Here is a 14642-nt window from a genome sequence, read left to right on the forward strand (position 1 = left end):
ATCTTGCTTTCCAATGGATTTTTACAAAAGGGGATCAAATATTAATTAAAATAAGAGCAATAAGCACCGTTAATGTTGACTGTATTCTTGCAATTCTTTCAGAAATGTAACTTAGGGACCTATGCTTTCCATCCAAAAATGTATTTTATTTCATACAGCTATATTTAGGTTTGCTTTGATTTGCTGAAGGAGGTTTTTCTTTTTTTGGGGGGGGGGGGAGGAAGAGGAGGAAATGATTCTTCACAAAGGGTGATCCCTGCACACATATATATACACATACCCCATCCTTTCAACCTGTCCTGCTTTGCAGAGTCAGAGCAGAACATGTAATTAAATAAACAACACTTTTTTTACTTTGTTTTTGCAGCCTGCACAGCCTCGGGATGCTTCAAATTCTGCTCCCAGGGTAGACTTCCACATATCCACTGCAACATACAGTAGCCCAAGGTTTCAAGGTCCCCTCTTCGGGATGGTGCTAAAATGGAAATTTGAAGGAGGAAAGAGAAATTAATACTGAGCTAGCTTCCCCATCATCACCACCACCACCTCTTTAAAAAAATGAAAACTATAGTAATTTAATGCACTAGTTAAGCAAAAGAGGGAATCGGGCAGAATTATGCCGTGTTTTTTCAGCTGTCCCAGGAACTCCGCAAGGCCTGTCTTTTGGCTGCAGTCCACAGACAGGCAGCGATTTGTTGCTCCTGGGGAGGGGCAGCTTCCTCACCTCCTCCATCCCTTTGCTTGCCCTGTCACATGAACTTGATCCCCATGGCCTCTGACATGATCCAGACAGCCCATAACCCGGCACCAACACTTTTTTCCAAGAGCCAGGCAGTAAAACAAAGAAATAAATGTCTGCTCCTAAATTGCTAACACATGTTCCAGGAAGTCCATGGGGTCCACATTGGTCATGCCGAGACCCTTCGAGAGCAGACTAAACAGTGATGGCCTTTCCTGCTCCACTAAACCAGAGATGCTTGATGGCGACAGCATGACAACATTGCCCTCTAGTGGGCTTACAACTTGAGCAGCAAAAATATTTGCACAAAGAGACAGGAATGTTTTCGCATATCTTGAAAACATAAATCCCTTGGCTATTTTTGACTGAAGTGTTCATTCAATTTAAATCTAGCTTTATTTCCAAATTATTAAAATCAAACCATTTATGGTAGGTAGAATTTAATAGCAGAGCTACTATAAGCCACAAGCCGCCTTAAACGATATGTAAGTTTCTCAATGGCTCTTTCTAGCAACATGCATCTAAACACTTTACTAAAGATAAAGTAAGAATTAAGGAGACATTAGTTAGACTAGTGAGCTAGGTTGCAAGAGAAGCAACACACATACACCAACAGGTAACAATTTTTTTTCTAATTTTTTTCTAAACAAAAGACAGAATGCTGTACTTTCATGAATATATGCATTGTCATATATTCAAAACATTGTTTTCAACTTTGCAATAACAAATGGGGAAAGGATAACACTACAGAAATCAGAAAATTCATGCCTGGTAGAGATGATAATATTTATAATCCAAGATATCTGAAAGTCTCTGTATCAGGAAAGCCTGTTTTTTTCCCCAAATTCGTAGTTCTGTACTAGGAAACTGAGCATTTAGATCCAGGATGGAATGCAAGAAGCTGCAAAAATAAAAAACCTGATGTCCCAGCGAGGATGTTCCCATCACAAGTTCTGTATTTCATTACCAACATTTTCAGGTGACTACGGAACACAACACTTGATTATAAAATATGGAAGCCTAGTCCAATAGAACTAAATCCATTTCTGTGCATATGCACAACTCTTTTTTATGATGAAAACACATAAATTCTTACGTATTCTGTCTATATTAACTGCTGTTCAACTCCTGGACTATGAAAGTCCCTTCAATCTAGCAGGGCACTATCCTATTGTCTTGAGAGTCTCTTTTATTCTAAATTAGCTTTCATTCTGTCCAAACCCAAAAGCATTGCTTGTGATATTAAAATAAACAAAATCGATCTTCCACATATACAATGCCATTGTAGCATTTTAGGTGAATTCCAATAATAAAAATTTAACAAATTACTGTATTCCCATCTATGTCTATAAGTGCTGTTCTAACACAATCACTTCATAATTCTCAAAGTATTAATAAAAACATATCACAATGTGGAGAAATCATAGCTAATTTCTTATACAAGAGTTGTCACAGTTATAGAAATTGTACTTCTTATCTATTACATAAGGAAAGTGTCATGTTATAATTAATTCATAGTAAATATTCAGTCACTTAGTGGTCTGTAGCTTCAAAAGTGAAACATTAAATAATTTCAATTTGCCCAATTTTGTAAATAGGCAACAATGCAAAAAGTATTATTGATTTTCAAAATTTTAGATCTACAAGTCCATTTTTCTTTGTTATTTTATATTCAGGTTAACCTATAGAGTCACAATATTTTGGAAATTAGCATGGTTTCTAAATTCTTCAATCTTTTGGAAAAAGAAAAAGGTTTGTATTTCTTATATTCAATATAACTCTAAAGATATTTTAGTACATAAAATATACGTACTAAATATTACTGTCAAAGATAAGGAACAGAAACAGAATTGTGGAGTTCCCAATTTTTATTCTTAAGAAAAGATAAATCTATGTATGTAAGAGGAGAAAATAACATGTTACATCATTTTAAGATGTCATAAACAAAGTGACAATTTGAATAATTTCATGTCTGAAAAATGTCCCTCTATAATCTAACACTTTTGCAAGCCTATATTTTGCTAACAAAAAGCCAACTTTCATTTAGAATCAGGTTATGGTCATTTTCTGTAGGCAAATAGGCTTTTTCAACTGGAACTATGAAAAATAGATACTGTATTTTCTATATAGACCAATAGTTTTCCCCAAATAATTTATTTTTAAAATGGGTGAAATTAAAAGTGTAGAATGTCTATTTTTGACTGTTTAACTTTTCCTTTGGGGAGTGTTTTCCTAAATAATTCTAAGCCAAATAAATATTGTTGTGTGGTAGCCATTTAACACTTTTCTACAATTTCTATGTGTTACAATCCACTTTTACCTCATCCCAAAAAGTGGCAATTAATTCAGCAAATTGAGAACTTCTGCTTCAAATGTAGCATAGAACATAGAATAATACAGTTGGAAAGGACCTACTCCAATCCCTGAATGAGTATTTCATTACTATACCATCACTATACCATTTCGGACAAATGATTGTCCAGTGTTTAGTGTGTACAGGCTTGTCCAATCTGTAGGATATTTGATTAAATTATGGAAGTCAACATTTAGCTTTGGAATGATGCTTGGGAAGGTGTATAGTGATAAGAAGTATCCACTCCTCATACTTATGTGGACTGCAATCACTACCAAGTCTGCTAGATGCCTCCACCTCAATTAGGTGTTAATTTGTAAACTGCCCTTATGAAAACATTGACCTGATTGGTGATAGAGAGAAAAATCGCTCAGGAATGTTGTTGTTTCTGTTTACTGACTATGTCTCAGAGGTAGTATTGCTAACATGCTCACTTTGTAGGAAGGGTTAAATTAAGAAAATAGAAAGAAAGTAAAGCTTCAGTACCATGCACGGACATTAGTTGCTTCTTCATAATGATTTTCTACAAGTTTCTAAAAGGAAATATGCTTAAAATGCTTTATGGATAAAAATCGCATTCAATTTATTCTACCCATTCAGAAACATGAAATACATACCGCTCGAGAGAGTGGTGGGATTTTTACCACTCACCCCATGAACTATCCTAGATCACAAGGTGGGAAGAAAAGAAAAAAAAAGGGTGGAAGCCTCCAGGCCACCACTTCATTTAATCTACTAGTAACAACAACCCTACAATGCATTCAACAGATGACACTTCAGTCCCATTTTGCTTTCAACTTAGGTGTCAGGTATAGAGCTGGGAGTTCCAATCTCCAACAATCTATTGTTGGCAACAGTTTCAGAAATAGTGTAATCCTGGCATGGAATATGGTGCAACCTTGCATAGGAATGAAGAAAATGAACTTGGCAATAGTTATAAAATGCCCAGCAATCCTTCTGATGACATCAGTTCGTAAGCATTTTTCTTTACATGGATCAAAATTTGGCCAAGAAAGAGGAAGGGTATTCTACTTCTTATAATTCTGCCTTGGTTTTGGTCTGTGACTAAGCAGATACAACTGTGATTAGTCACTGCTATTAAGTATGAGGTTTCCTTATCTGCAAGGGGCATAAAATATGAAATATTTTACAATATATTTCTCGATGAGACAGAATTATCTTTATAGTCAGTAGAAATCAGTTCTCTAAAGATTATATTAAAAAAAAAACAGACTATATATATATATTTTAAAGTTCATTTTGCTTACTTGAGCAAAAGAGCAAATTAAAGAAAAATAAATAATTTAAAACTATAGAAAAAAACTAAGCAAACAAGCTTAATACAAAAAGAAAGGTATGCTTATTTTAATATTTCCTTGGCACTGAAAGCACATCAAACTTCTGATATCACAGCTAGAAAATCATGTCCACACTTGCATAGAGATGCAAAAAAAGGAGGTGGATTCCAAGGAAGATTCACTCATCAGGCTGCTTATGTACAAGATTGGGTCCTTGTAAGAGGTTCAGCAACATTCCACAATAAGCCGCTCCACCCAAAGAAACCCTCTTCCATGCCCAATTTACAGTGCAATGCTGGCAGATGCTATTCCCTCACAGCCAGTTTCTCTATTGCAACAACAGAACAGTGGTGGGATTCATTTTTTTTTTACTACCGGTTCTGTGGGCATGGTTTGATGGGCATGGCTTGGTGGGCATTGCAGGAGAAGGATAATGTAAAATCTCCATTCCCTCCGCACTCCAGGGGAAGGTTACTGCAAAATCCCCATTCTGTCCCAATGAGCGGGTACTTGGGAGGCAGAGAATAGATGGGGCGGGGCCAGTCAGAGGTGGTATTTACCAGTTCTCTGAACTATTCAACATTTCCGCTACGGGTTCTTCAGATCTGGTCAGAAGCTGCTGAATACCACCTCTGGATGAGATATTAATGCAGTCTGTGAGTAGACTGGTGATATCTTCTCCAAAAATATGTTGCATCATCACTATGAAAATCACCTAAATGATCTCCCTATCTCTGCATTATGTTCACTGCATTGTGTTCACAGAATCATAAATTCACTTAAATCATAGCTTCAGTGTACAATTAAGTCAAGAGAAAAATGTGCCCTCCCAACTTTCAATTAAAAACCATTTTTAATCATACTGGATGTCTCTTGCTGTCAAGGATCTGTTTACTTTAAAATCAGGGAGGCTGGACAAAACAGGTTCTCTGTTGGTGAATGGCAGAGCAAATATTACATCTCAAGCGATTGACTGTTCTGAAAATGTTTTCTCACTCTTACCTCACTATCCCCAATAACAACTTTTGTTACTTTATGAATACAAAAAGACACACACACACACACACACTACTTCAATATTTTTGATATGGTTAATTGACTAATCAATAAAGGTATATTACCATTGGACTACTTCAGTGTACTTTCTGTGGACCTGTCATTGAAATACATTGGAAAATTGCAAACTGGAGCAATAGGCCAGGCTACATATTGGTGGAAGAGAAATCATGATGCCTGTATTAGAAGATCTGTACTACTGGTCATTATTTTAAGGTGCTGGCACCATCTTTTTTACTATGAACTTGCCCTGTTACTCAAATCAGTAGAAGAGGATCTTCTTAAGACCCTTCTCCTACCAGAACCTCATTAAGTACTTTAGAAAAGAAGTTTTTCATCTCACCACTAAATCACACAGTACATTCACTGCTTGGCCTTCATTCTCTCGCTGCTTACGAATATGTTAAAATACATCTTTCACAAATTTTTTGACTTTGTTTTTCATTGTTAACCTTATTGTGTTTTATTCTCAGTATTTTTTAATTGCTCAAGTCCTCCAAAAGCAGTGTTTCTCAACCACAGCAACATTAAGATCTGTGTACTTCAAATACACCAAGATACTAATTGCTGAGATAGAGAAATATTGGCCTTAAAATAACAGAAAGGCAAGATACAATACAATACAATACAATACAATACAATACAATACAATACAATACAATAGCAGAGTTGGAAAGGACCTTGGAGGTCTTCTAGTCCAACCCCTTGCCTAGGAAGGAAACCCTATACCGTTCCAGACAAATGGCTATCCAACATCTTCTTAAAGACTTCCAGTGTTGGGACATTCACAACTTCTGGAGGCAAGCTGTTCCACTGATTAATTGTTCTAACTCTCAGGAAATTTCTCTTCAGTTCTAAATTGCTTCTCTCCTTGATTAGTTTCCACCCATTGCTTCTTGTTCTACCCTCAGGTGCCTTGGAAAATAGTTTGACTCCCTCTTCTTTGTGGCAACCCCTGAGATATTGGAACACTGTTATCATGTCTCCCCTAGTCCCTCTTTCTATTAAACTAGAGACATACCCAGTTCCTGCAACCATTCTTCATATGTTTTAGTCTCCAGATCCCTAATCATCTTTGTTGTTCTTCTCTGCACTCTTTCTAGACTCTCCACATCTTTTCTACATCGTGGTGACCAAAACTGAATGCAGTATTCCAAGTGTGGCCTTACCAAGGCATTATAAAGTGGTATTAACACTTCACATGATTTTGATTCTAACCATCTGTTTATGCAGCCTAGAACCGCCTTGGCTTTTTTGGCAGCTGCTGCACACTGCTGGCTCATATTTAAATGGTTGTCCACTAGCACTCCAAGATCCCTTTCACAGTTACTACTGTTGAGCAAGGTACCACCTATACTGTACCTGTGCATTTCATTTTTCTTGCATAAATGTAGAATCTTACTCTTTTCACCATTGAATTTCATTTTATTAGATAGTGGCCAATGTTCAAGTTTGTCAAGATCCTTCTGTATCTTAAGCCTGTCTTCTGGAGTGTTGGCTATTCCTGCCAGCTTGGTGTCATCTGCAAGTTTGATGAGTTCCCCATTTATTCCCTTATCCAAATCATTGATGAAGATGTTGAAGAGTACTGGGCCCAAAACAGAGCCTTGGGTACTCCACTGCATACTTCCCTCCATTAAGATGAAGTTCCATTGAGGACTACACGTTGAGTGCAGTTGGTCAGCCAGTTACAAATCCATCTGGTGGTGATGCTGTCTAACCCACATTTTTCTACTTTATCTAGTAGTAGGTTATGGTCTACCTTATCAAATGTGTTACTGAAGTCCAAGTAAATTATATCTACGGCATTCCTCTGGTCCACTAATTTTGTCACTTTGTCAAAGAATGCAATAAGATTAGTCTGGCATGATCTGTTTTTGACAAACCCATGTTGGCTTTTGTCTATTACTTTGTTTGTTTCTAGGTGTTCACTAACTCGTTGCTTGATTATCTTTTCTAGAATCTTTCCTGGCATTGAGGTCAAATAAATTTAATAATAAATAAAAAGACCAATTACATTAAATATATATTTTTAACCAACCATATTACTAGGCAATAAATGCAATGGTTAGTTAATTTAGCTAAGCAAATTTCTTTCACAGCTTCTTCTATAAACAAATTTTAATCTTTTAACCTCAAGATAACAACATAAAAGTAACCAGATAGATCCATAAATTTTGGCTATGGCCATCTAAGGAATGGTTTCATGACATTTGAACTCTCAGTATGAGTTCAATTTGCATGGATAAATCCACATTCTTTTTTCTCTTCAAATTTCATACATTTTTTTTTACTTATGATACTAATTTTAATAATACCTTATGTAGCTTTTGTCATCTTGATATTATATTAGTTATTTTTATAGTTTGTATGTATACTGCTTTTCAGTCCTTGCCCCAGAAAAAGCAGCATTTAAATATTTTAACAAAGCTATTTATTCAGTGTGCTTCTACTTTGATTTACTAGTATAGTCAATGTAGTAATCTAGTCAATATGCTTTAAAAAAAAAACAGCTGTGCCAGTTCTAATCTGCTTTTTGCTTTTGTTCTGCATTCCAAAACCTGTGTATAATCTGCATTTTATTTATTGTCTTAATTTTGTAAGCTGCGCTGTACATTTTTCATAAAAGAAATAATAAAAAGAAAAAAAATTCTCATAATAAATTTATCTCAAACTACATGAGACTGTACCAAAGGCATCTCCATCTTGGCTGTTTCACGACCGAATGTGGTTTTGAATACAAGTCTGAATTTCATATTAAACTCCATATATGGAACTGCCATACTCGTATTTTAAGCTACGAACGAGCCTGCTTCGGTGCTGTTTTCCCAAATTAATAAAGCATAATGAGATGTTGATTTGCAGCTCTTTTAGAGAAAGAGTAAAGCTGCTAACATCAGTTCTGTAATTCATTTGTTAACAGACTAGGACAGACGGCACCTGAATTGTCTCACCTTCCATTCTGCCCTGATATACACATGCTGGAACAAATTTAATTCAGACAGTTCATACTCCTCTGATGTCCATCAATGATGGCAAATTAAAACCAGTCTTATGCACTTGGTACGCAGAGCCTAGAGTATTTAAAAGAAGCTCGATACGTTGAGTGCAGTATATCTCCTGAGAAATTAGGTATTGACTGTATGCCTCACTGAGTAGAAAATCTACAAAAATCCATACACAGCATTGACCCAAATATTACTTTTTAACACTACTAACTATGTAACAAATTTTTAAGAGGCATGCTTGATACAGGGATAATTCTCTTTAATTATCAAGAAACAAGCAGGAAAAAGCAACACTATTTTCACAGAGCAACATTTCAAAAAATGAATGCTCAATAAAATGCAGTCAGGTTCCATGATAAAAATAAGGCAATTGTATAGTTGCTTAGAGCTATGGTCTTAAGGACAAGAAATTTAATCTGGAGGAACAGGAGCAAGAAATGCTAAATGTTTATTACTTAAACAGCATTTTTATGAGTTTTCAGCTGTTTTTACTGTATTTGTCGCAAGATAGTCATAATTCTGCTTTAAAGGCCAAACAAACCTTAGTTATGCATGCAGAACCGAAATATTTCTTTTATTCTCATTTTAGGAACACAGGCGGGTATCATATAATAAGCTGATCTGCTAATGCATACAGCCCAGCATTATTCATACAGGACTGTTACTTAGGTAAACCAGTGATTGGACTGGGATTCTTTGTATAAAAAGCCTGTGTTCTGTTTGCACTGTAGAGGAATAGTCTAACAACACCTGCCATTCCCTCCAACAGTCTTTCTTTTCCTGCTATTCCCACCCCTCCAGAGAGATTCCTACAGAGTAGCCAACTGAAATGGCAGAACCTTCCTGAGAACTGGGGAAAGTAGAGCTCCAGGAAGTTACTGCTGCAGGCCAGGGATGGGTTCCAGCTGCTACTACTGCCGGTTTGCTCAGGGACGTGCTTAGGGTGCATGCACAGTACTAAAAAAAACAAGAGAACCAGTTTGGGGCAGGCCAAGTTACTACCTAATCAGCCGAACCCATCTCAACCAGTAAGAACCAGGCACTACTTCAGGCTAAGGAGATTGTATTTGAGACTTCATTCACCTCCCAAAGTGGTTGCTATTTGTGGCTATGGTAGGACTGGTTATGGCTCCTCTTCTGAAACATGGGATTCTTGAATTGTACAGTCAGGAATGAGAGTTCCTGTTCTGACCCATCTCCTAAAACACAACAAGCAGCCTGTTTTTAACTAAATGTTCCCTTATTTAGGAGCACCAGCAACCCCGGCAAAGAGTCTCGCTCTCTGACACAGCAAGATCTAAATGCCTTTGGCAAACGAAGCTCACTCCTTTTTCCCCTGAAATGATTCCCAACTCACCAGGAGTCTCTCTCTCTCACCACACTTGTAATGGAAGTTCTGGAAGGTGCGCTTGCCCTTTTTCCAGCAGTGGACACACACATATATGCTCTGAAAGCATGCCCAAGTCTCAGCGTTGCAGATTCCAAGAAAGAATTCCAATACAGTTCCAGACAGGATTCAGAAGTTCGGACTATCGATGGCTGACCAACAGGAAGACAAATAGTTGTCTGCCACAACCTATTCATCTCCACCCCCTGACTTTTATCCCCAGAACTAGAGTGGGGCTTAGCAAGCAGCAGTGGCTCTTCCGTCCCAAGGACTGGCCCAGAGCGTCTCACTGCTCTCCTCTCCTCTATCTTCTGTGCATCTGCGCATCAGACACGGACCCCAGTTGTTCCTTCTCTTTCTCATCAGCCACTTCTGGACCTGAGGGCTGTTGACTTTCCATCTGGGGGCCAATGGATGGTCCAGGCTCTGCCTCTCTATCTCTGACAGCTCCATTTCCTCTTCCCTCTCGGAGCTCTCAGATTGCCTTGATGCTGATCCTGCCTCCTTCTCATCTGATTCGGCTGCCAGAGGGTGAAGCAGCCAACAGGCCACAAGAGTTCCTGTGCTTTGTATGTATGATTCAGTATAGAAAAGATTGGGTGGAAGGACAAAAGCCAGAAAGTTAGCTCTAAATTAACTGATCAAGAAACTTTATGTTATAGGATTTCTTTCATGGCATGTGGATGGTTATAGTGTATATATGTACACATGTACACACAGACTACTTTTACTACTTTTTTTAAACTACTTTAGTTATCCTAAGTAAAGGTAAAGGTTTTCCCTGTCGAGTCGGGTCCGAGTTTAAAGGGCAGTGCTCATCTCTGTTTCTTAGCTTAGGGAGCCAGTGTTGTTCCATGGTCATGTGGCCAGCATGACTATATGCCAAAGGCCATGGAACACTGTTACCTTCCCACTGAAGTGGTACCTATTTATCTACTTGCATGTGCATGCTTTTGAACTGCCAGGTGGGCAGGAGCTGGGAGGGATGGGAGCTCACCCCATTGCATAGTGCTCAGTTCTTGAGCCTGGGCTGTCCGATTTCCAGCTGATATGTGTCTTAATTGTTGAGCCATCTCCCCTCCCCCCACAGTTATCCAAAAATTAGATAGAATCTGGAAGTAGTCAATATTTATTATTAATATCTACTGCCACAGAGGAAAAATGTTGGAGAAACAGTTTTATCCCCTTAGAAGCTAAAATTAGAAACTATCTCCAAATTGCTGGTGTTTAAAATACATCATCTTTCCCTATAGCTTCAACTGCTTACAACTACAGAAGCAGAAAGAAAATGACTTCTGCACTAAAGAAGTACATTCCCATTCACCGTGGGAATGTTCTCTTGTCAGAATACATACACAATTTTTCCTTAAAATATAGAACAACTTTTCTGTAGGGACTTAACTATAACAAAATAAATATGCCGGTTGTGATTCTACAAGGCCGTTTAACCCTTTTGTCATCCTATTTTATTCTGCAGAAACCCAATTCCACATAGAAAAGAATGTTTCTCACTTAAAGCATTTTCAATAGAAAAATTTGGGAACAAACAACTCACAAAATACCCTTCCATGAAATTTCAAAATATTAAATATCACACATTTTGTGATATTTTGAGAATGCTATTGTTTTGCAAAATGAAAATCTACTTGCCCAAACATTTTTTAGCTCTCAAAATTTATAGACCCTGGAAGATACATTTACTATTTGTTTTGCAAAACTAACACAATCCATAACATGACAGACCACAGAACTAAAAGCTATAATGCAAATGCATTTAACTTTGTCCGAGAACTACTAAGCAATAGAGTACCACAGGGATAGTCACCCAATCAGTGGCTACAAATCCCTATTTTTCATCCAATAATTCTGCATAAAATATTAGAGTTCCTTTTCAGCAAATAAGGATTCCCCAGCTCTAAAAAAAACAAACAGTAAAAAAAAAACAAAAAAAAAAAAAAACAGCACAGCATCAGTAGACATAACAGATTCTCATTCTCCTTATCCCCATTGTCCGGGTCAGGAACTGCTTAGCCATTATAGCTTCTTTAGTCCAAAATGCTTTTGGTAGGTCAAACAGTACAATTGTTTCAGCATCAGGGAGGCACAAGAGTCCCATTTCATTTTTCCTAATGACCAGCCTTAAATGACTACAGGTCTTAACAGTGCTGGCAAATTATCAAGGCCTTCTACATTACATGGTCAATGGTCCTTTTAATAGAAAAAGCAATAATATATAGTTGTTTGCACCAAGCAAAACTCTTTAGAAAGTATTAGTTTAAGATAACAGTTCAGGAGCTATTAACAGCTACAAATGTTTGCAGAAACCACTCCCCTCCCTCCTCCCTTCAAATGAGCTGCTGAAGATGAGGGAGATGAAATTAAAAAAAGGCTGCATTTTATACCGTAAGTGACTTGTTAGCTGGAAATGTGTTGTTAAAGTTCAATAAATTTGAAGAAGACTGAGTTACGCTGTCGTAAGCTGAAATATGGACTATAAGAAGGTTAAAGGAAATCATACAGAGGTTGACAATGAAGAAAGAAACAGATAATGTCATATAGGCACAGCAGGAAGTATTTCTAGGTAGAATTGAAAGAGACCAAGAATCTCAAACAAAAGTCAAACTTTGCCAATAATCACTTTTATTTTTTCATACTAGCATAACATGAGAATTGACTTTGTGTCTTGCTGACATAGCAACTAAGAAAGTCGTGTTGCATTGACCATTATTGATTGCAAGCAATGCAAGCTGGGGGGGAGGGAGACACCTACGCCATACCATATATTTTCAATATTGACCTTCCATTCCTTTTGTATGGCTCTTTGGGCTGGCTATTGAATTTGGACTGCAGTGTAATAAACAGCTGAGGTTTAATTAATGGTAAATGAATACAAGACACAGGTTATGACTTTAACTAATTAGGGAATTGTTGAATTAAGTCTGCCTTGGAATGCAAGGCAGTACAATCAATACCCAATAAAAGGACTATGTATGTAATTTACCTGCAAATGTGTTTCCAATATCATCAAAGTGAGTTTAAATAAGTAAGATATATGAAAGTCTACCAGAAAAAAAGTTTTTTTTAAAGTTAACACTTCACATAGCTTATAGAACAATGAGAGTAATAGAACTAGTTTAATATGAAAGAAGACCAATCTTGCCCACAGACTCAGTTCAAGAGAAGTAAATGAAACAATCACTAAGTCTAATAACAGCAAAATGATGGACTGCAAGATTAGGAAGCTTTGTGGTTGAATGTTTGGTATGAGGAGGTAGTAAACTAGTCAGGGAAGAGAGAGCATCTGAAAGTAATGCATTCTTCTATTGCAGTGATGGCGAACCTTTTCAGCACCATGTGCCCAAACTGGAACGTGTGTGCATGTGCACTTGCCGGAGCGACAGAAACCCAAAGACCAGCTGGCCAGGGCATGCATGCCTGTTTTTGGCCATTTTTCAGGCCATTTTTGGACCATTTTCAGGCTGTTTTTGGACCATTTTCTGGACCGGTTTCGGAACATTTTCAGGCTGTTTTTCAGACCAAAAGTGGCTGATAAACAGCCTGAAAAAAGCCTGAAATATGCCCTTAGGGGAGGTGCTTTTCGGGCTGTTTCAGGCCATGTTTGGCCCAAAAATGGTTTGTTTTTTGGCTGTTTTCTGGCTCTCTGGTGCCCACAAAGAGCAGCTACTCCAAGGCTCATGTGCGCGATGGGAACCAGAAAAGCAGCTGGCAACGGCCCATGTGCCCACAGAGAGGGCTCTGTGTGTCACCTCTCGCATGCGTGTCATAGATTCGCTATCACGAACCTGTGCTTACTGGACACACTGAGAAGCTTTATATCAAACCAGTTAACTTTGGTTTGGGAACAGCCTTATTTTTAGGCTCTAAGTATCCAAATAATCTCCAGTAGGGAAGCTTATTTCTCCAGTCTGTTTCTCTTGAAGCATGACTAAATTCTAACTTTCTGGAAGGTTTGTGGTCTTTTAACATATATTTCAGAAGTGATATTGTGCATTTTCAGCTAGTCCACATATACAGATAGTCTTTGCTTAATGACTGTTCACTCAGTGAACATTTGAACTTAAGATGATGCTAAACAAGTGGCAACTACAACTGCTCCTCATACTTAAAATGCATCCCACAACCCACAACCAGGTGGTCACAATCTGGGTGTTTGGTGAACAATGCATAATCATGACATTGCAAGGTCACCTGGTCCCATTGGTGACTTTGTTTGCCAACTTCCTACAAGCAAAGTCAGTGGGGAAGCCAGTAGGCGGTCACAAGTAGTGACATCACATTTAATAACATTGCAAGATTCGCTTAATGACAGCAACTGGAAATGCTGCAACTTCCATTGCTAAATGACACAGTCATGTGATATTATATTTTACGATTGCTTTACTCACCAACAGAAATTCTGTTTGCAAATACCATCGTTAAATGAGGCTGAACTGTATTTAAAGTTTTAAATTTATTATATTGTTGGTTGCCTTAGAATTCAAATCCATTGACAAGAGCAACCGAAACAGTATGGATATCAGGAAACCAGTCCTCCTCCACAACTGCTGATGAGACAATGTCTAGATTCACAGATAATATCTATCCATTATGTACTTGACAAGAGTTCATTGAATGAACAACAATGTAGTATATTATGTGAATTGAAACAAATGCAATCAATCAAACCATCCTTGGAATCCCCCACATTTTTGATCTCATAAAATACTTTTAAAATTTTGAAAGCATATTGCGGATTCTTGCACAAAATGGCTCTGGGGGAGGAGAGATTATTCATTCAAAA

General features: G+C 37.6%; 1 protein-coding gene across 3 annotated transcripts in view; it reads right to left on the reverse strand.

Annotated features, from left to right (window-relative positions):
* VRK2 (VRK serine/threonine kinase 2) overlaps positions 1-14642 on the reverse strand; it is a 57590-nt gene that overhangs the window by 15119 nt on the left and 27829 nt on the right. For all 3 annotated transcript variants that reach the window (XM_087717500.1, XM_087717499.1, XM_087717501.1), the window contains exon 9: positions 355-475. In XM_087717500.1, the coding sequence (XP_087573626.1) occupies positions 355-475 (121 nt within the window). The remainder of the gene's footprint in view (positions 1-354; positions 476-14642) is intronic.

Source organism: Thamnophis sirtalis, unplaced genomic scaffold (genome assembly GCF_051295495.1).
Source record: "Thamnophis sirtalis isolate CommonGarterSnake01/CBP01778 unplaced genomic scaffold, rThaSir2_p1.2 scaffold_6, whole genome shotgun sequence".
Classification (NCBI taxonomy): Eukaryota; Metazoa; Chordata; class Lepidosauria; order Squamata; family Natricidae; genus Thamnophis; species Thamnophis sirtalis.